This window comes from Lates calcarifer, linkage group LG9 (genome assembly GCF_001640805.2).
Source record: "Lates calcarifer isolate ASB-BC8 linkage group LG9, TLL_Latcal_v3, whole genome shotgun sequence".
In the NCBI taxonomy this organism is placed as follows: domain Eukaryota; kingdom Metazoa; phylum Chordata; class Actinopteri; family Centropomidae; genus Lates; species Lates calcarifer.
Genome location: NC_066841.1, coordinates 14,370,697 through 14,391,268, shown reverse-complemented (window position 1 = coordinate 14,391,268; position 20,572 = coordinate 14,370,697). Strand labels below are relative to the sequence as shown.

General features: G+C 38.7%; 2 protein-coding genes across 2 annotated transcripts; one reads left to right on the top strand and one right to left on the bottom strand.

Moving 5' to 3' along the window:
- Window positions 1-371: 371 nt before the first annotated feature.
- On the bottom strand, window positions 372-7,168 carry LOC108874073 (serine/threonine-protein phosphatase with EF-hands 2). Its single transcript, XM_051072937.1, is given in 19 exon segments — window positions 372-1,037; window positions 1,356-1,443; window positions 1,537-1,700; window positions 1,842-1,948; window positions 2,124-2,266; window positions 2,380-2,565; window positions 2,689-2,766; window positions 2,768-2,878; window positions 2,880-3,038; window positions 3,133-3,282; window positions 4,128-4,164; window positions 4,366-4,663; window positions 4,781-4,895; window positions 5,017-5,192; window positions 5,348-5,402; window positions 6,408-6,535; window positions 6,642-6,650; window positions 6,762-6,779; window positions 6,886-7,168. Coding segments are annotated over 19 exon segments (2,259 nt in total). The 5' UTR covers window positions 6,938-7,168; the 3' UTR covers window positions 372-852.
- gsdf (gonadal somatic cell derived factor) lies at window positions 6,450-16,319 on the top strand. Its single transcript, XM_018662456.2, is given in 10 exon segments — window positions 6,450-6,576; window positions 7,401-7,654; window positions 8,633-8,721; window positions 9,430-9,558; window positions 11,832-12,162; window positions 13,145-13,244; window positions 13,246-13,303; window positions 13,404-13,487; window positions 13,595-13,725; window positions 14,573-16,319. Coding segments are annotated over 6 exon segments (645 nt in total). The 5' UTR covers window positions 6,450-6,576; window positions 7,401-7,654; window positions 8,633-8,721; window positions 9,430-9,558; window positions 11,832-12,040; the 3' UTR covers window positions 14,723-16,319.
- Window positions 16,320-20,572: the final 4,253 nt, after the last annotated feature.

Here is a 20,572-nt window from a genome sequence, read left to right as displayed (position 1 = left end):
AAATGATTGTTATACTTTTAACAACCAAAAAGTCTTAATTTAGACCATAAAAAAAATATTGAGAGGAATAGATTAATAATACCTAATAACTAATGCCTCTGTAATTACAGAAATCACAGTAATGGATTGATTTAACTGAAAAGGTGCATTGCCAATCCAAAGACAAACCTTGGTGGGTATTAATTCAGTCCAGCCGTCGTTTTAATGTTCACTCAGTTTAGTACAAATTCCATCAGAGTAATCTCTCATGGATGATCAATGAGTTTGGTGTGTCTCTAAAATACTTCACTTTTAAAAGGATACTCAATTTGCATTCCCATAACATTGTTGGATTGTGATCATTGTGAAAAGCAAAGCAGCAGAACCAGATATCTTTTTCTTTTGTTTTATTTCACACATTTTTCTACCTTGTAAAAACCTGGTGCCTACATCACCCAGAATACAACCTGACAAACCTCACATTTCTCAAAGACTTTATATAACTTTGTCACATATTCGGTTTCACTCTTCAAGACCTGATGTGTCAGACATCGTCAAGATCTCACTCAGCATGAAAGGCAAAGATATCACATGTTTGATGCTTAAATACATGACTAAAGAAGTTACAATCTTAAAAATATACTTTACAATGAAATGAAAAACTTATGAGGTAAAAAAACAGATCTAAATCTAAGAGGTAGAATAGATCTAGTTTGCACCTGCATGAACAGTGGTGCACAGTCAGCCCTCCCAGGATCTGTGGACGAGATACTACTGTCATTCAAATTTCCAGAGATGTGTAAGGAGGTGAAAGATAGTTCTTGGTGTTCTCTATGCGACAGATACAGCAGCTACAGCTCCTGGTCCGGGCTCTCAGGTATGCGCAGAGAGGTCTACCAGCCGGAATGCCTCCATGAACTCGTTGATGTCGATGCTCCCGTCCTTGTTGAAGTCAATGCTCTGGGCCAGGTTTGTGATGGCCTCATCACTGATCTCCATCTTAAGATGAGAGCACAGGAGCTTCCAGGTCTGACGAAACTCCTCGAAAGAGATCAAACCTGGACGGCGACATGGAGGAGGAGGCCATAGTTTTGAACAGGCCACATTTGTGGCATAGAAAATCTATATATTGTATTAAACATGGCATGTTTGGTTGACTCGGCTTCTCTGAAATGGGGGTTAATAGAGAAAATTCTTATATGCACACTATCTGAAGAGTATGCGAATCACCTACAGAAATACCTCTGTAGTGAGACCCCATTGACAAGTGGGAGTGTAATATTCCCAGTCAATGAAATAAATGGAATAGTTTCTACTAATAGGAAAAAGGGAAGAAACGCTTTAAGAGTGTGTCTTAGGCTAAGCTGCTTACTGACCAGAGTGATCTGTGTCTATGATTCGGAAGATGGTTTCCAGGTTGGAGTGGTTTTTGTACATAGTCTCCAGGATGCTGGTATCAGATATCTGATGGAAAGGTCAGAGACAGGGTCACAGGATGAGAAACAAACAAAAAACACACACACACACACACACTTATGCTAGTAGGATAAGGCTCACCTCTAGTTTTGGCTCAGTGATGGAGAGCTCCCTTATCCACTGCTGGTAGTTCACCATGCCATACTGGGTGTTGTTGACAAGCTGAGAGCGTAGCACCCTCCAGGGCAGACCCAGCTTCAGTACATTCTCTGTGGCACTGGCCCAGTCCCTTAGACTGATGAGCCCTGAGACACAGACAGGAAGAAACAGTGCTGTTATATTCATTGAACCACTATTGAAGTTCTGATACACTGCAACTACAGGGTGATGAAAAAGCATATCTCTGTTGTATATGGGTATTCAAGTAGTTAAAATTTGCCAAGTACCTGTGTTGTTAGGATCAAACTCCTGGAAGGCACTGATGAGATCTGACTTATGTACAAACAGCTGTTCTCTCAGAGCTCGCAGAGCTGATCTCTCTGTCCACCCAACACTGACAAAGAACAGGTAGAGGGAAAAAACATTTTTACTCGCACTGTATAAATGTTGGAATAACCTAATCAAAATCCATGTGCTTCTCTTTGCCCTGTAAATCACTTAATGTTCTTGGGAGATTAATTTGATTGTTTCTTTAATTGTTTTCTGTTATCTTAAATTTGAAAATGCACCTTTGTCTCAGGGTGAGCTCTCTGCTCGTCCGGCTGGCCTGATACTGAATGAAGTGTGGGACCAGATCAGGCCCCATTCTGATGTAGGCTCCTCTGTTGCTGCCCACCTCGTAGTAGTTAGATGCTGAAAATATAGTCAGCACCTGGATGCAACAGAAGACAGTTGGTAAATTTTCTATATCTATTAAGATTTGTGTATATATTTTGTGTATATATTTTTTATAAATCTGTGCCTTATGTGACTTTTTGTGTTCACCCTGCGGTTGTGGCAGAACTCATAGCCGTCCTGTTTGCACTCATGGGAGCGGATGAGGAGCTGCAGGTTGTGTCTTCCCAGCACTTCCTCAGTGACATCTGGGCCCCAGTAGCAGCCTCCACCTCGCACCTCATTGGGAACACAGCCATTTTGGGGCATGGGATCACTCCATAACATATCCACTATCTGGGTGGATGAATCAGTTACAGTAAAAACAAAAATATACAAAGATATTAAAATGTGTGCAAAGCATTGCTGCATGTTCCTACTTCATGTTTTTCATCTGCCAAAACAACAACAACCGCTCACCTGTTTCCACTCATCCTCATTTGTCTCCACTGTTTCTCCAGACTCTGGGTCTGAGTCAGGGTCAGACTTCTGCACCTCCCCGATAGGACTGGTCGAACCCAACAAGCCTTCGCCTCCTCTTTAGCTCCTCTTCCACTGACAAGTTGAGCTGACTGCTCATGGGCAGGTTGTGCAGCGAGCGGCGTGGTGGGATCGTGCCTTTGAGCCCGCGCCGAGCCATGGTGAGTCAGAGAATACACTCGACGCCTGCCCCCCACAAGTCCGTCATCCTCAGTGTTGTTGTTATTCACAGTCTTGCTGCCATTGACTGCATGATGGGTCGGCTTAGGAGGCCTGAGAGCCGACACGTACTGCAGACGTTCAGAAACACACGGTTTAGACACACGTTTCTAGACTTGCTGCACAACGTTCACTCATTTAATTGATGTAGAAGGCCTCTCTTACTTTGTGTCTGTCCACTTTGGCTATTGTGTCGAGGTCTGTCGTGTCAGAGATGCCGCCATGCACAATCAGCACCTTGTGATCTATCATTGTGGCCAGAGGCAGCCAGCTGAAGATCTTCTGCAGGAGCTTTAGGATTTTCTTGCCGTGCACCTGCAGAGCAAGTCAAGTTTATAATGCCACCATAAATACAGACTCACAGAGCCACTGGCATGACTGTAGACCCTTAATTCTTGTTCCTTTTGTCAACAAATCCAATGAAAATGTCAAAACCAACAATGTGCAAGTCTATCTCTAAATACTTTCTGATCCTAAAATCATAAAAACCTTTAAAACAGGCCACAACAGTAAGCAATGTAACAGTGTGATGTGTTTTTAATGCTCTGGACACCACTATGCTCTATGGTACAGAGGATACATTATCATTCAATACTTGTTAGTAGATCATTCATTCTTGGTTTGGTCTTTTCACAGCATTTGTTGATGAGAGTCAGATGTGGTTTATCAAATTACTAGCAGGCAAACTATCTCTTATTAAAAAGTGTGAAATGTTCTTTCAGGACTCAGGGAGTAGACGCATCACCCACATCATGCCAACTGAAAAACTTACAGTTCCTCCTTATACTTCCAATCCACCACATTTATTTGACTGCTATAGTTACTTGTAAGTGTGCACATTATGATTTTAGATACAAAACATGTGCTGCCCTTTTGTGCTATCGGTGTAGTACCCCAGTAATAGCAGTATATCAGCAATTACTCTGCTGCATCTCAACCGGCTATAACATTAAAATGTCACTTAGACATTTATGCATCAGTAATGGCAATACAACAACATACAGAAGCCATTCACGTATATAGTATACATATACTTTTATTGTGGTATTTCTACTTTTTTCTTAAGGATATGAATACTTCTTCAGCCATTGAGAATTGAGGTTTTTGCTGAGGGCAATCTACTGTAATAGTGAGGTTCAAGCAAAATACCCAATACCTACCCTGTATTTTCCCAGAACTTCTTTAGTGAAACCATATCTGGAGAAAAAACAAATGAATAAGCGAACTAATGTACTCATGAGCTGTAGGTTACATACAAACAGAATACTAATTGCATAAAGTCATATATGACTTTACTGTGAGTAATGTTATGAAACCATTAATAGTAAGAAAACAGGGATAAGAAGCCTCTAAATAGGTTCTAGGTAGCGTGCAAACCCTGAGCCAAATCTCCTCTACCTCAGGTTAACAATGTGGTCCTCATGGTTTCCCCTGTTCAGATGGACATCATTGGGATAGACCAGCAGGAACCCAAACAGGATAAGCAGGATCTCTAAGGAGTTTTTGCCACGATCCACAAAGTCTCCATTGAAGACGTACGGTTTCTCAGAAGATGGTAAACCATTCTGGGCAGATTCAGTTCAAGGTATTAATTAACCCAAATACAGTATCACTGATGGACAATATGCTGATGTACATACTGTGAATACCTTATAGAATATCAACAGCAGGTCTTCAAGGTGCCCATGTAAGTCTCCTGCAAAGCAATAAGTGACACATTAATATTTGTGGCAGTTGCAAGAGCAGAATTTCTAGGAAAATTAAAAGAATGCATGAGAAAATATGTGTCCAGGAAAGGTCTCCTGTTGTATACCACATATAGTAATCTCCTTCATAGGGCAGGTGGAAACGTGATTGATATTTGTGAGAATTCTTAGAAGTCTCCAAGTCTCTCCAAGAAGCTGCAGAACATATCGAGCATGGAGCTGCTACTGGGGAAAAAAACAAGTATGAATAAACTCAGTGCTGAAGAAAAAGCCATTAGAAACTAGTGTCTTCTTTTGGTGTCTGACATTGCATGGGGTGTGCTGTATGTGCCTGTATGCCTACTTGTTTGTGCTTGAAGGCCTCCACCAGCTTCGATACCCCACAGAAGGTCATGGGGAAGGTCAGATGGGGGCCAGTGTAGCTGTCAGGTACCTCGACACTCTTGTAGCAAAAATATCTCTCCCACTCTGTGTCACGACAGATTTCATTCTCGCGAAAGATGTGAGATATCAGGTTTCCTGCATTAAAGCCAGAGAGGGAAAGTAAGGGAAGTGGATCAGTGCGTTTCTCAGGGGGGAGTGGAGCGGGTGAGCTCAGATTACCTCACCGTCTGTAATCTAATGAAACCTGAAAGTCAGTGAGTTAAAACAGGAGTTGAGAGTCATTGTCTTACTTTCACTACTGGCTGGGGTGAAGTGGTCCATCAGGAAGCCAAAAAAATTGTAGAGCTGCAGGAGGAGAAAAGAGAATTTGAAAATTACGGTTAATTCACAGTGTCAAAGAAAAATATTAATATGTGTCTGCAGCCATGCTAGCAGCTATATGAGGTTAGGTACAGCAGTGCTTTAGGCTAAATACTAACATCATTAACATATGCTTAATATGACCTCTTTGATGTTTAGCAGGTATGATGTCAACCATGTTCACCATCTTAATTTTAAGTATTAACATGCAAACATTTGATAAACAGCACTAAACAGAAAGTGCAGCTGATGCTAATGGGACGGCATATAGTTTAGTTTTGCAGGTATTTGTCATGAATCAAAGTACTGATGAAGCCAAGACTGCAACTAGCGATTATTTTCGTGATCAATCAATTTTATTTTTTTCAAATAGTCATTGTTTGGTTTATAAAATGTCTGAAAACAATGAAAATTGCTGATCAAAATATCCTAGAGCACAAAGTGACATCTTTAAATAGCTTGTTTAGTTTGATCAGCAACCCAACATTCTAATCACAAATTAAGACCACAGAAAGCAGCAAAATCTTACATTTGAGATCATGGATTTTTAAAGTAAAGTAGTTGCTGCTAATTGATTAATTGATCAATCATTACAGCTCCAAATGTCACTAAGGGAAAGGTCAAGGGATCACCAAAGATCCATGAATCTCTGTACCAGATTTCACAGCAATCCATCCGAGAATTGGCAACACGTTTTATTCAGAACCAAAGATGTATGCTTTGAATGTAATGTACCAAATGTCGTGGCAGTCTTTCTAAAAACTGTCAAACCTTTCACCCTGAAACACATATTTCAACTCTAAGATGGTGCTAGAGGAAAAGTTGTGGAATCATCAAAGTCATTATTATTCATCCTCTGGGGACCATGAATGTCTATAGAATTTCATGGAAATCCATTCAGGACTTGCCATCCACCACAGAAAAGGTCACATTCAAGATAAATTAACATTTATTCTGTGCGAACCTTTTCCGAAAACTACATAAGCACACCTTAATCTGGTCTTGCTCTCCTGCATATTCAATAGACTGGAAGATGTTCCACGTGCACCTGCGTCTCATCTCCAGCCGGGCCACATACTGACGGTACCAGCGCTGGATCAACAGAGCCGCTCGGATTGCTGAGGAAGAGAAGAGGAGACAGTTACTTGCGACCACTGAGGTAATCTTGCTCTTTGATGATCAAAGCATTCATTCACTCTGTCAGATCTGGACTGAAAGACTCACCAGTGGCAGCTTCACAGAGTGCATAAATATTTAGAAGAAATGGCAAAAATTATCAGCTAATTTAGTTTTTAAAACAAGTTGTTGAGAGTAAAGACATGATGGAATAAAAGAGATATTCACCTGGGACTGAGATGCTCACTAAAAATGACAAAAAAGTATTGACAGATATTGAATCAGTTCAATAATTTGGAACATATCTTTGGAGCTTGACCATTCACTAAAATAATTTTGATAAAGGCCGCACCTCTGTCACACTTCGTCAGCTGTGGTTCTGATTTTCCAAAGCCACATCCCATGACCCTTCTCTGATTTCACTGTCAGAGACAAAGATATTTTCATGTGCGAGTCTGAGATCTGGCCTTGTCTATTTTTTTAGATAAAGTAAACCTTTTATGAATTATATATGATAAATCATAAACAAATCCAAATGATTTGGAGAGCTCTTTTACGACATAACTGCAAAAGTATGGATAGAGTAAGTGCTCTGTTTAATGTAAAAAACATAATGTTATCAAACCAAACCAGAATAATCCACAGCCAAATAAAAACAAATCGCTGAATTGTCCCAAAGTAACCTTACCTGGCTACCTTTTTTTCATCACCTCCTCTCACTTCTTCGGCACCTTTAAAGACACCTTGTCATGTTTTTCCCACACATCCTCCAGCCGCACATTATCTCTTAAACGTTTCCATTTCGCAGCCACAGTAACAGCTGTCCCAGTGGTTGTAATATCACAGTTTGATGTCCCCTCTCTGCAGCTCGTGAACAGCAGAGACGAGTGTCTTGGACAGACCCCGTGATGACTTAAACAAGACAAGACGCAAGTGGATTAGGATTAAACCTTACTACGGCTGGCATCTACGCTGAATAAATGGATGAAGGCTCTGATAAAGGGCAGCAACTGTTTTTGAAAGGAGCTTGTGTTGGCCTCGGCTCAAGTCTTGTGTCATCATTGTGACTAATATGACAGCTCTTACCATCAGTACACAGTGACAAGAACCGTTTGTTACAGGTATAAACAAACACAGTGTGGTTAAGCTAATACAATGAAAACAATTATAATCTCTCGTGTCTTTATTTAGCACAGCCATTTAATGTTCACAGTGCTGGTGGAAAATGTAAATGAACCCTTAGATTTAATCACTGGTTGTCATTCCACAGCCTCTCTATAGACTTCATTTGAAGCCATTCTGTAGTACACTTCATTGTTTCGGGTCACGGTCTTGCTACGTCACCCACTTCCACTTAGCTTTCACCACCCTGACATTATTCTGTGACATACTTTGATAAACTTGGGAGCTCATTTTGCTCTTAGTCACAGCAAGCAGGAAACAAAGCAGCCCCAAATAATGATGGCCCCTCTGCCATGTTTCACAGTTGGGATGATGCTTCCATTTTGGTCCTTCTTACCCCATACACAGAGCTGCATGTTCTTCCCAAGCAATTCGTCTTAGGTTTCATTAGTCCTCAGAACACTTTGCCAGTAGCGTTGTGGAGACACAAGCTGCTCTTTAGCAAACTTCCATGCACCATGATTCATGTCTTATATGTTCCTATAGATGATGTTTGATCATAATTGTAATTGACCTTATTAGACAAAATTGTACATAAATGCAGATAATTTCACTTAATAATTTAGTTTTCATTTTCTCTTTTTTGCCACTGTTCTCTCGCTATCTCTATTAACAATTAATCACCACTGATTAGTCTGAACCTTCTATTGTCAATAAATGCAGATATATATCTATATTAATTTTACGAATTAAGAATTTCCTGATACTATTTGCAGAAATTGTTGACTCCTCCATTCCAAACATAGCAGAGACTGTACTGTATCTTTAGCTTCAGATGTTTCAGCAGCAGATGCTGAGGGTGGTGTCCTTTTCTGGCTCTGCTTGACCTTGATACTCAGTTTGACCCCCACTGATAACGTTTTCAACTGTGGACTTTTGAGCATTTCACAGACACTGTTATTGCCATGTCTCAACAGATGGTGAACATAATTATGTATCCATGAAAAACTGTGGGAAAAAAAGGCTTCAAAAAGGGGAGCAGTGATAACATTCAGGGAAAAAAGAGGTGAGCCATTGTGCACGAAAAGGAAGAGAAATTTGGGCAGATGCAGCCTGAGGAAGAACACCAAGCTTGAATTGACTGCCTGTATTTGTGCTTATACTGACCGGATTAAATTCTCTCACTTAGACAATATAAAAACAAAGACAAGCAATGTGCATAGTAAAAGTTATACATAGAACCTGAATATCATCCTGTGTTTCTTTACATGTTTTATGAAAATATACATATAATTAATGAATATCATAGCACATGACTAAATGTCATACAATCTGACCAGAAATCAACAAATACACATCTTTCTGACTATGTTGGCAAAAACTTAACATTATACATATTTTACGAAAGGCAGAATTCTTTTGGAATTACATTGTATTACATTGCTTTCTGCACTGATCACATTCATGTCTTGTTGTGCAGACATGCATTTTCAAATGTATCTTATTTATAATATTTCCCACAGGTGAATTTCAGTTCAGTTGTAGCTTCTTTCCTGCTACATTGAATACTGCTTCATTTTTAATAAGTCTGTGTCAGATTTAACTAATTGATGTAAAGTAACCATCTTTGAAAAATAGCCTGTAGAACTCCTCTTGTGATTTATGTGTTGAAATACATTTCAAGAACGTCGTCTCTGTTGTCTACTTGTGGAAAATCTGCATCATGCATCCTCCACAATCTTTCATCTGTGTATAAAAGCTCTTTGTTTCCCAGCCAGGAGCAGCAGCCGGTGGTGTGACTCCCAACGGCACAAGAAGGAAGTGGTGGGAGACATCTGGTACTCAAGGACTCTGCCCCATTCATGCATGGTTATAGGAGGTCTAAAGCTGCAGTATCCCACAGGTGTGTGTGCGCAGGTTTGTGTTTTAATAAAAAATACGGCTGAAGATATTGTATGTACATTTCAGAGGGAAATTTTGTGCTATTTACCAAACTACATTTAGTTACCATTGACAGGTATAGGTAATAATTTCTTTACAAATAGTTTTATATTATATTAATAGCTTTATGGCTTGTGACCCCTTACAAAATATCACCGTCTAATTGAGGCCCTTCATCACGTTTCAGATATTATCAACAACAACAATCTGATGCTGTATCAGTCACAGGAACCGTTTTTGCATGTGCATGTTGTAACAATCATTATTTCACCACTGCAACATGTCAAGAAAGAAAGTTCCTTGAGAGAAAGTTTGTATTTTCTGGAGGTGTTCCAGCACAGAGAAGTTGAGACCTGACAATAATTAAAGTGTGATGGAGATCTTCATGCTGTTGTTGAAACCTGTAAAACATCTTAGGCAAGATCCAATCACATATTTGTGTTTTGATGCCCAGATAGGTTATTAAGGACACAAAGTGCTTTAAGATTGTGAAATATCTGGCAGAGGAATAGATATTCATATTCTTTACTTAAGGAGAAGTACCAATGCAATAATTAAAAAGTATATTACAGGTAAAATACATAGTACATACATAGTATATTACAGGTAAAGTACATTAAAGGTAAAAGTCCTGCATTTAAAATCCCATTTAAGTAAAAGTGCAAAAATATCAGCAAAAAGTTCTCAAAGTACCAAAAGTGAAAGTAGTCATACCACAGAAAACTGATATATTATCAGTCACAACATTTAAACCAGTTACCAAGACACTCACTGAAACACAGACCTTACCAGACCTGTGAAGGTGTCCTGTGATATCAGGCACCTCAGAGGGGAGCTGAGATGGAAGTATCTGGTTCCTCTTCTTATTTAAGCTCTATCTGCAAAGTTAATGTTTTCTAACAGATCAATAGTGCACTGATTCAATAATGTATGCACTAAGACAGCTTTACTTTGCGCAAGTCTGCATCTCAGATATAAGATGCAGAACAATTTTGAATATGTTCATCACCTCAGAATCATCCTGTCATTTTATATTAGCTGCAAAAGAAAGCAGTGCAAGGCGTGTGTCAGCTTGTGGCAAGCATTCCTGTGAGCCTGCTGATGAGTTATGGTTTAATATATGCAATGCAAAAATAATACCGCATCAGATAAACTGTGTGTTACTGTAATTTATGGTCACCCTCTTTATGCCTCACTGAGCACTGAGGACTCTGAGGAAAGGGCACCTCAGGACTTGAATTTACCATTCCTCGCATGTCTCTAATCCTCACTGGCTCACACACAGCTGTCAACTCTGCCAAGTTATTTTTTATTTTATTTTTATTTTTTTAAGTTCTGGCTTTCAGATATTAGCGTCACCTGCAGCACTCAGTGTTGCTTTGTGTTACATGTCTCCCCTCCCTCCCTGTTTCTGTCCTTGAATGACAACTGTAGGGGAATAATATTGTTATCCTGTTTATCAGGGGAGATTTCTACTTTTCATGTTAGGCCAAAAAATTTGTGATGTGTGAATCTGAAAACCACCCAGATTCACAATGGTGTACAGCCTGTGTTTTATAGTTTTGTGGTCTGTCGGTGAAAACATGTAAACACAGGCAGTTGCTATATTCTTCCCATGCTTCTTTGGATTTTCTCTCGCTTCTGTGGCCTGTACCCTCTCTGAATGCAGACTGGGGCCTGTTGGAGGGTCAGACATTGTTCAGATCCATACAGATTTATTTCAAATTACATAGGAGATCCCAGAGTTTCCAAAGTCAGGCTATCTCGAATATTTCTATTCAATGGGACAGTGAAGTACAGAAAATCTTGGGTTTGAATATCTCACACAGATTAAATCATAATGCTCCATCCATCAGTTCAGACAGAAAATATATATGATGCAGGTGATGAGTGATGAGTAATAAGATGATTTTAACAACCTTAAAGCTTCAGTATATAAAGGGCTTCAGAAGGGGAAAAGTGTATGTTAAAAGGCATTTGGTAAAAATCTGTATTACATTTGGTTGGCTATCACTGGAGCAGATGTTTGATGATGCATTTGTGGATCTCTTGCTAGGCGTGTTCTAGTTTTCACCGCTAGAAGATGATCAGACATGTACGTCATAATGTGCCATGCCTCTATACCATTTGTTTTTTCTCCTCCCTCCCTCTTCTCATCTGTGGCAAACAGCCACAAATGATTATATTAGTCCCTCTTTAACTGCTGGATCATCCTCCTCTTGCTCTTTCACACAGACCAGGGGACAAGAAACAATGTTAAGCATCTCAAGGCTACACAGGAAGATAAAAACCCAGGTTCCCAGGCCCTGACAAACAACACCTAGTACAGCATCCCTGTCTCGTCACTCCTATCTCCAACCTCCAACCAGACGCACAGAACCAACAGCAACCTTTTCGTCTGATTTGAAAGCCGTTCAGCCAGCAAACCATCCAGCTCATCCACCATGTCCGTTACATTCATTGTCATGACGATGCTTCTGAGCTCTTCATTGGCGATTGCATTTGTCTTGCAGCCATCCAAGGAAGAACCTGCAACCTCTGCTAACTCTCCTGTTGCCCATCACAGGTCAGTATCAAACTCATTAACACACCAGCCTGTATAGACAGATTCTGACACTTTGTCTGCCTGTGTATTGCTTATGTTGGTAGTGAACTTTTTTTTTTTTTTGCAGGGAACATTTAAAACCAGCCTCCTTAATATTGGCCAAAAACTCTGAAACATCTTGTCAGGTCAGAGAGGTTATTGGATTTTTAAATAGCCTCAGTGCCCTAGACTTTCCTATCAGATTACACATCATGAGGTCTGTGTTGATGCATGTGTGCTGCAGCCTTGGGTTAATGGATGAAAAGCCTGTCTGGTGCCATCACTGTCATGTCTTGAAAAGCTATAATCAACTTCGCTTTGAGTACTTCTCTGATTTTGTTTTCTCAAATTAGTCTTCAGATGGATTGACTGTGTAGACCCAGAACCTCTTTCCAAATATATTCAAAGGCAAAGACAGTGACAGAGTAACTAGGATCATGTATGTTGTTGTATTTCCATATTTGTAGTGCATTGTGGTTTCATGGGAATGAAAGTGGTATATTTTATTTTATATTATACTGTGTGTGTAAAACCCCATTTACAAACAAGTAAATGGAGTTGAAAATTAACAGCTATGTTGCTATGTTAAACTGCAGTGACCCTATCAAATAAAACAAATTTAAATTCTATTTAAGGGATTTAAGGGATAATACCAGATTGGAGGAACAATGTACAGGGATATAACACACTGTTCAGGAGTATAATCAATCACTGAAATCATTTTCTAACACAAGCCAAATGTGTACAAACTGTTTCCACATAGAGGGTATTGCGAAAGTGTGTTGTTAAGATTGGCATGTATTGGAGCAGAGCAGCTGCTAATTTTTTGTCTTGATTGAGATATTAACACAGTAAAGTTTTTGTAACTTTTCCAGGATTTCTTCTAAGTCTTTGTGTCTCTGTTTAATCCTGTTTAATCATTTCTAATATTATACTTCAATGTGATGCTGTATGTGATGTTCAGGTACCATGGTGAGTCCCTGCAGTCCATCAGGAAGGCTCTCCTCAGAGCTCTCAACTTGCGGGCCGAGCCACAGCTGCCTGCTGGTGGTCTGGACGCAATCCAGAGCCCAATGGCAGAGCACCTTCAGCAACATTCTTCACAGAGCGAAGAACGCTGCAGGTAAGTGGAATACAAAATTCATAGAAATCCTCATGGTTTTTTTCAAAGTCAAGAGAGTCTCAAAAGTCTCAATCGCTCTTCTTTTTCCACGTTATTCCAGTTGCACCACTCTCTGTGTCTCCTGCCGATGGAAACAGTTCGAGCCTGAAGTGCTGCCCCAGGGCCTCTGAGATCTTCATGACAGGTACTTGTGTGTACTTTTGTGTATACTATATGTCTATCCATACCAACATGCACTCATATATGAAAAATACAGTAATCCATGTAAATATGCATTCTAATGTTTGCTAGATCTGGGCTGGGACAACTGGGTGATCCATCCTTCTAGCCTTACCATTGTTCACTGTGCACTCTGCAACCCTGGAGAAAACACTGTGCAGTGTCCATCATCCCACACCCATGTCCAAGATGGCGACTCGCAGGTATGATTCTCATTTAAATAGTGAAATAAATGTCCGCAAACCTCAGTGTTGTACTGATTTACAGTTCTGAATTTGTAATGGAGTTAGAAACACAATGTTGTATAAAACAGAAATACTTAATAATGTCTATTACTCTATTACAACTGAGTACAATGCTTGAGTATGTGTAGTTGGTTACTTTCCACCACTGTGCTTCACTGGAGCTACAAACAGCAGGTAGCATAGTTTACCTTGGTGTGTTCTGAAGGTGAAATAGCTGCCAATAGATAAGCATGTTTTCTTCTTCTCGATGCCAACATAAATGTTCCGCATACCAGCCAAGGCACTCCCTAAAGCTGGTCATCCAGAATGTCATTTAGCAGTAGAAGTGAACTGTGGAAACAGATCCACATGGTGAAATTATTTGTAAAGATAAGAATCCACTCTGGTTATAAAGGGCTCCTTTGCTTCTATTTTCTAGATACTTTTTTACTGTGAACTGTGAAAGAGTTCCAAGTTTATTTGCAGTAAATTTCATATGTATTTCTCTTTTTATTCAAATATTTCCTGCAGTCTCAGGCACAACTTTTACAGGAAAATTCCAGTCTTTGCTTTGAAAGACTACATTTGTAATTTTGTTATTACCTTTTGTTATTTTCATTTCATTGGCTGAAATAAATGTCTTTCTTTGTTTTATATGAATATACAATGCAACAAATGTTTGCATGCATTTTCTTTTTTGCAGTCATTGTAAATGTCTATTCCTTCACCATTTTTTCTTCTGTGAAAGCTGGCTTCAATTAACTGAACTTCACATCTTAGAAGAAAAAGATTAAATTGTTTGACTCCTCTCTTTGTCCCTGTGCAGGTGCAGGTGCCACATTGTCAGCCCACCTCCCGGGAACAGGTGGACATTGTCTACATGGATGAATACAGCAGCGTTGTCATGTCCTCCGTGGACCTGACTCGCAGCTGTGGCTGTGGACTTGGAGACATTCAGCAGCCCAGCAAAGAGTAAAGTTTGTTTTATCAGTTTGAGAATGTGACTTCTGTGAGCCACCTGGAACACAAACAAAAACACACAATTCAGAAAAAGTACATAATATCATTATATGCAGGCCTAATACTTATGTTGCTTTTCTAAACTATTTCTCCGAGTTTTTGGTGTTATTGTCAACACTGAGCCTGGGAACTTAAGTGAAGGCTCTCTAAAAACTCAGTTTTGCATTCCTGTTTCTCTGTTGTTAACAGAAAGAATTATACAAGTGGCAGCACAGATTTGTTCAGTCAGCCAACCATAAAACTAATCAACTATGAGATATATATATATATATATATATATATATATATATATATATATATATATATATATATATATATATATATATATATATCATCACAATTTTATATTTTTACTGTAGATTATTACAAGACTGCTCAAATTACAATCTATTTCTGTAAATAAATTCAAGTATTTCTCTAGCAACAAGCACTGGAAACAACAAAGTGAAGTGCAGCTGACACTTGTGTTATAAATGCTGCCAGTTTATCTTTAAATAAATCTCATGAGTACGGAGTGCTATTTGTAGTTACTAGCTGTTACTAAGTGTTCCCTCCAAAAATGTGAGATGATCCAGAGCCAAATCCTCTCACAGGCCAGTTGTCTCCTGTCTGATCTGCGAAACAGCCACTTCCTCTTATGGAAAATAATTTAATTTTATCCAAATGAGGTCACATAAAAAAAAAGTTATTTCTTTAATGTTGTAAAATTGTAGAAGAAGCTAACCTCAGCTAAACTCCCTGCACCTAAAACTTTGTATCAACTTCTCCTGGGGTATGAACATCTGTGCTGTGCTTTTCCACTCCACTGGCTGTCTTCCATGTTCATGTTCCCACTAGCAGAATAGATAAATGACACAGTGCTGCCCTGCAAACCCCTAAAACTGTAATTTTAACAGTGGATAATTAAACTGTTAATTAGTTATATGCAAGACATGCTTTGCCATGCAAAAAAATGTTAGTAAGATGTTGTGGACATAAAAAGATAATGAAATAAATCACAATTTCAACAAAGTGTATGAAATCAATCAAGAAAAAACATATTACTCTATGTTGACATACTTTGTTATATCACATTGTAGTGATTTACTGTGATATTATTTTGGCCTGTAAAAAGATTTATTAAAAGATCTAATTAAAAAGATTAAAGTCTGGCAGATAAAATATAATCCAAATGAAATGGTGTCTAAATGGTGATTTAAATAAATGGCCAGTTGATTGTTTTATTTTTATATTTTATATTTCATATTTTACTTTTAGAACATTTCAGTGTCTATTCTATTGTTTCATGTTTTTAGTCGAGTATTAATCCAGAACTTTTTTTTATTTTTTTTGATTTACATCATACATTTACATTGTTTGATTGTATACTCCCACTCACTTTACCAAGTTACCTCACCATCCACTTTTTCAAGCATTTTTAAAGTGGAATCAACACACTTACATCAAATGCAGAATGTTTTATTGTGCTTATTGCTCTGGTTTCATCTTAATCATTTGTACTAATTCAGTGATTTCTTGCTCACAGTTCTTTGAATAAAGATGATCAAAATCCAGTTGGTTTTCTTGAGAAGTTTTACATGTTGGACAAAAGTTACCAATGATTTTTAAAACCTTCTTAAAATTTTGTCAAAGTGGGCCCTTAGGACAGTTTTCCTTGATTTCCTGCCTGCCAGATAGTTACACGTTAAGTCTAGAGGGAGGAAAATAGCAGAGGAAGAAATGTTGGCACTATACTCAAGAAAACCAGGCGCTGGTTAGGGGAAGAGCAGCATGTTGCGCACTTCTGACAAGACTTCACCATTTTCACTTGCTGCGCATGCTTTTGCATTCAGGGCTTTTATAAATCTTTTCTTGGCTGCAGTGGAGCCTTAACTGATGATTCTCACGCTGTGCAAGAAAGGTATTGATGATTGATCCTGGACTTGCAGGGAAAAAAAACACAACTCTACAAGAGGACAGCAACATTTGGGCCTACAGTTCAGGATTGCTAAGAGTTTGATGTTTTATTGATATTGAACAGAATGTCAAAATATTTCAATGTGTGGATGTCTCTTGGTGTACTGTCAGCACTTCTGCTGGCTGCAGGGGCAATTGAATGTTCAGAGAAGGAAGCATTGCTGAGAGTAATCCCCAGCACAGTGACACAAGTGACAGATTGTTTAATGGAGTGCACTGGGATGACCTACATCAAAAAACTGCAACTTCAGGACAAGCGTAATATGCGGTTTACAGACTCCACAGAAGGTAAGGAGCCACACAGTGACATTTCCAACTCTAGGAGGGTTTGCTGCAAAATTAAATCTCTCAAGCTGTGCCTGTTCTAAAAATAATACCTAAACTAAATGCTGAGACATCATCAGTAGTGGACGTGGTTGGTTCTCTTATGCCAATCCATAACTGGCTGACACTGTCTGTTGTATGTTACATATACTGTATAATGATCTGCTGTTCATAGACCTTCATTAACTAGTTTTTCTTCCCAGGAGACCTTGGGGAATACTGTTGGTCTACGGAGCTTAAGTGCAACACTGGGGAGAGCTTCCAGCATGCCTATGTGGTGTTGCCTGTAGATATATTTGCAGTTGGACACGAGCAACTGGAAGTCAAAGCCACTACACCCACTGCCACCACGCTACACGTACACAACAGCCCAACCACAGTCGCAGAGAGCTGCGGCCTCCGTTATGATGTCACACGTTACTTCAGCACAGTGGAGTCTGGGACATCGTTCTGTGTTCAGGTTGTCACCCAGGAAGACGTCCTGGGGGACAAAGTTCTTAAATGTCCCCCCTATCTGGTCACATTCTGGCAGAGGAATCCAAGTCAGTCCATCCAAGAAGGTGGTGGATAAAATATCACCAGTGGAATAAGTACTCAAACCTTTTACTTAAGAAAAAGAACTACTACCACTCAGTAAAAATACTCCATTACAAGTCAAAGCCCTGCATTGAAATGTTACTTAAGATAGCATATCTACGTATAATCAGGAAAATGTACCTAAAGTATTAAGGGTTTATTAAAGGTTAAAGTATTCACTGTAGATAAATGGCCCCTGTGGCTGTTATACTATTATATATATCATATCTGTAGATTATTATTTCTCATGCATTGATACATAAGCAGCATTTTACAGTTGTAGTTTGCTGAGATTGAGATAATTTTGCATTTTTTAAAAATATATATATAAGACTGCAACTAAAGATGATTTTCATAATGCATTAATCTCCTGATTATTTTCTGGATTAATTCTTATCCAAACCTCAAAATTATTCAGTTATTAAAAGGAAAAGCAGCAAATCCTCACATATGAGAAATGTTTGGCACAAACAGTCATTAAAATAGTTGCCAATTGTCTCTATCTACTCTTATATACTGTTTTTAATACAAGATTTCCCTCTCAAATGTAATGGAATATCATCAAGTGGACTCAAGCACAAATACTATGAATTTGTATTTACTAGTACTTGAGTAAAGGTACTTAGATACATTCCACCACAGTAAAATCTACATGGTTGACTGACAGCCAGAATATTGGTTGGCAGTGAGGTAGTACCATAAGTAAGTTGTAAGCAAGCTGTAAGTCTTGTTTGCATTATAACCACAATACATACAGAACTGTGTAACTGATTAATGCACTGGCTTAAACATGTCCCTTATAGTTATTGTTGAATTACTGCAGGGTCAGAAAAGATAATGTAATTTATTAAAATGCTTCTTTAAGGCTTTATTTGCTGTCACTCTTGGCTCACATGCGACTCTGTTACCTGAGGCAGCAGACAGTGAATGTGCTTTTGTGTGTTTGTGTTTACTTGGTGCAGTTTAATTTGGTTTAATCTGTCCATGGTGATTTTGTTTCTCTGAGATTAGCTTTTATTGCCAAATGAAATACTAGAAGGGAATCTATGCACCCATGATCTAAATTTCAACTCATCAGCATATCAGGTTTAGTGCTTTTAGTATATTGTAAACATTATTTTGTATTTATCCTCTTATATTTCTTTTTGATGTGCTTTTTGTTTCATTCATAGACATTTTAGAATTAGAATAATGATATTTTTTTCATGTATAACATTTTATCAAAGACTAGTTTTATGCATTTACATTTTTCCTGTTACACTCACTATATGTTGTGCTAAAATGTTTGACTATTAAATGATAATAGAGAAATATTAAAACATATGACTATTCCTAATGCACACCCAGTTATTGTTACAATTAATTGCAAAACACAATAAGCATACACCTGCAGTATTTTTACAGATTCGGTGCACTGTCTAAACTTTAAACCTCATGGACAAATTTGTTTAGACAAATTGTGCTGGGATTTTTGCAGATATACAGTCATATTACATTTAGAATACTACTATTATAGACTGTATGTTTGTGTATGTCTGAACTGCACACATGTCTAATATGTCATTATATATTAATCTGGTCATTATATTGTGTGTAGTTTCCATTGTTTACCCCAAAAAAAAGCAAAAAAACAAATTTGCCTTCTACTGATTGTGAGGTCAAAATTGTCTAGGTCTGGTCTGGTATGTTCTTCTCTGCTCTATTCTGCTTCTACAGAAGAAACAACCGTGCCATCTACTGGCTATCATGTAAACTAATGGAAATTGGAACAGTGTCCTTACATCATCCAACCACTTGATGGCAAACTAGCCACAGGGTAGTAATGCTTGTGTGGTGTGTGTGTGTGCGTGTGGATTGTGTGAATGGATGGGTGGGTGTGTGCGGACCTAGATCTGTTTACACAGCTACATTATGGAGACTTGTCTTCCTTAGCATAAAGCAAGATTAGGGTACGTATTATGATTAAACAAGCAGTAACTATGGTTAGGGTTGGAGTAAATCTCCAGAAAATGAATGTAACACAATTTAATGTCCCCTGAAGTCACAGAGACAATTTTAGGAACTATTTTGATCTCTTACAACACATGCCAGACTTTGGAGAGGACATGTGACCCACATTTCCCTCCATATTACCCTCGAAAATGATCTAACCTTAATATTAAGAATGTATGCATTTGACTGAGTGAGTGAGTATGTACTGGAATTGTCTTAACACACTGAGTGCATTTACATGCACACAAGTATTCTTGTTATGTGTTGCATATCTAAACATCTTACCTTGGTTTCAGCAAGAGTTGGTGTGCTCTGTTGGCAGACGACCAGGAGCAGCATGATATAACTATTCGGGGTGAGTGTCCAGTAACAGACCTTTCTCCACAGCCAGTGATCCAAGAACAGCAGCACAGAGACACACAGGCTACTTGATTTTTCAACCCAAGCAACCTGTCTTTTATTATTTATTTCCTCATGTTCTTGTTGAAGTGTCTTAAATGATTTCTCTGCGGTCTGCTGCAGGCTGAGCTCAGAGCTGCTGACAGTTTTGGCTCATGTGTCATCATATCTGAACTAAGTCATTAAAACTGGCACCAAGGTGGCATAGAGTGTCAGGAAACATAAGGTCTGCTTCACTATTTCTGGTCAGGAGAGTGACTCCCTACCAAAATGGTGTAACAGATGTTTTGTGAATTCTGAAGTAAAGCGTGCATATTTGCTTTACTACATATGGCAATTTATTTTGTTCTTCTCTGTTAAATTGGTACTTAATCTGGTGCTATGTGTGCACTTGAATCAACAACAAGTTAACTCCATATTTGTTACTTTCGTAACCCATCAGGTGGTGCATCTCATTTGGCTTATCATTTACACTGAATGCCAAGTGACAGCTGTATTTTTCAAAGCAGACCATGCATGACAGATATTATCATATTACAGCTCATTTTTGTCTAATGAG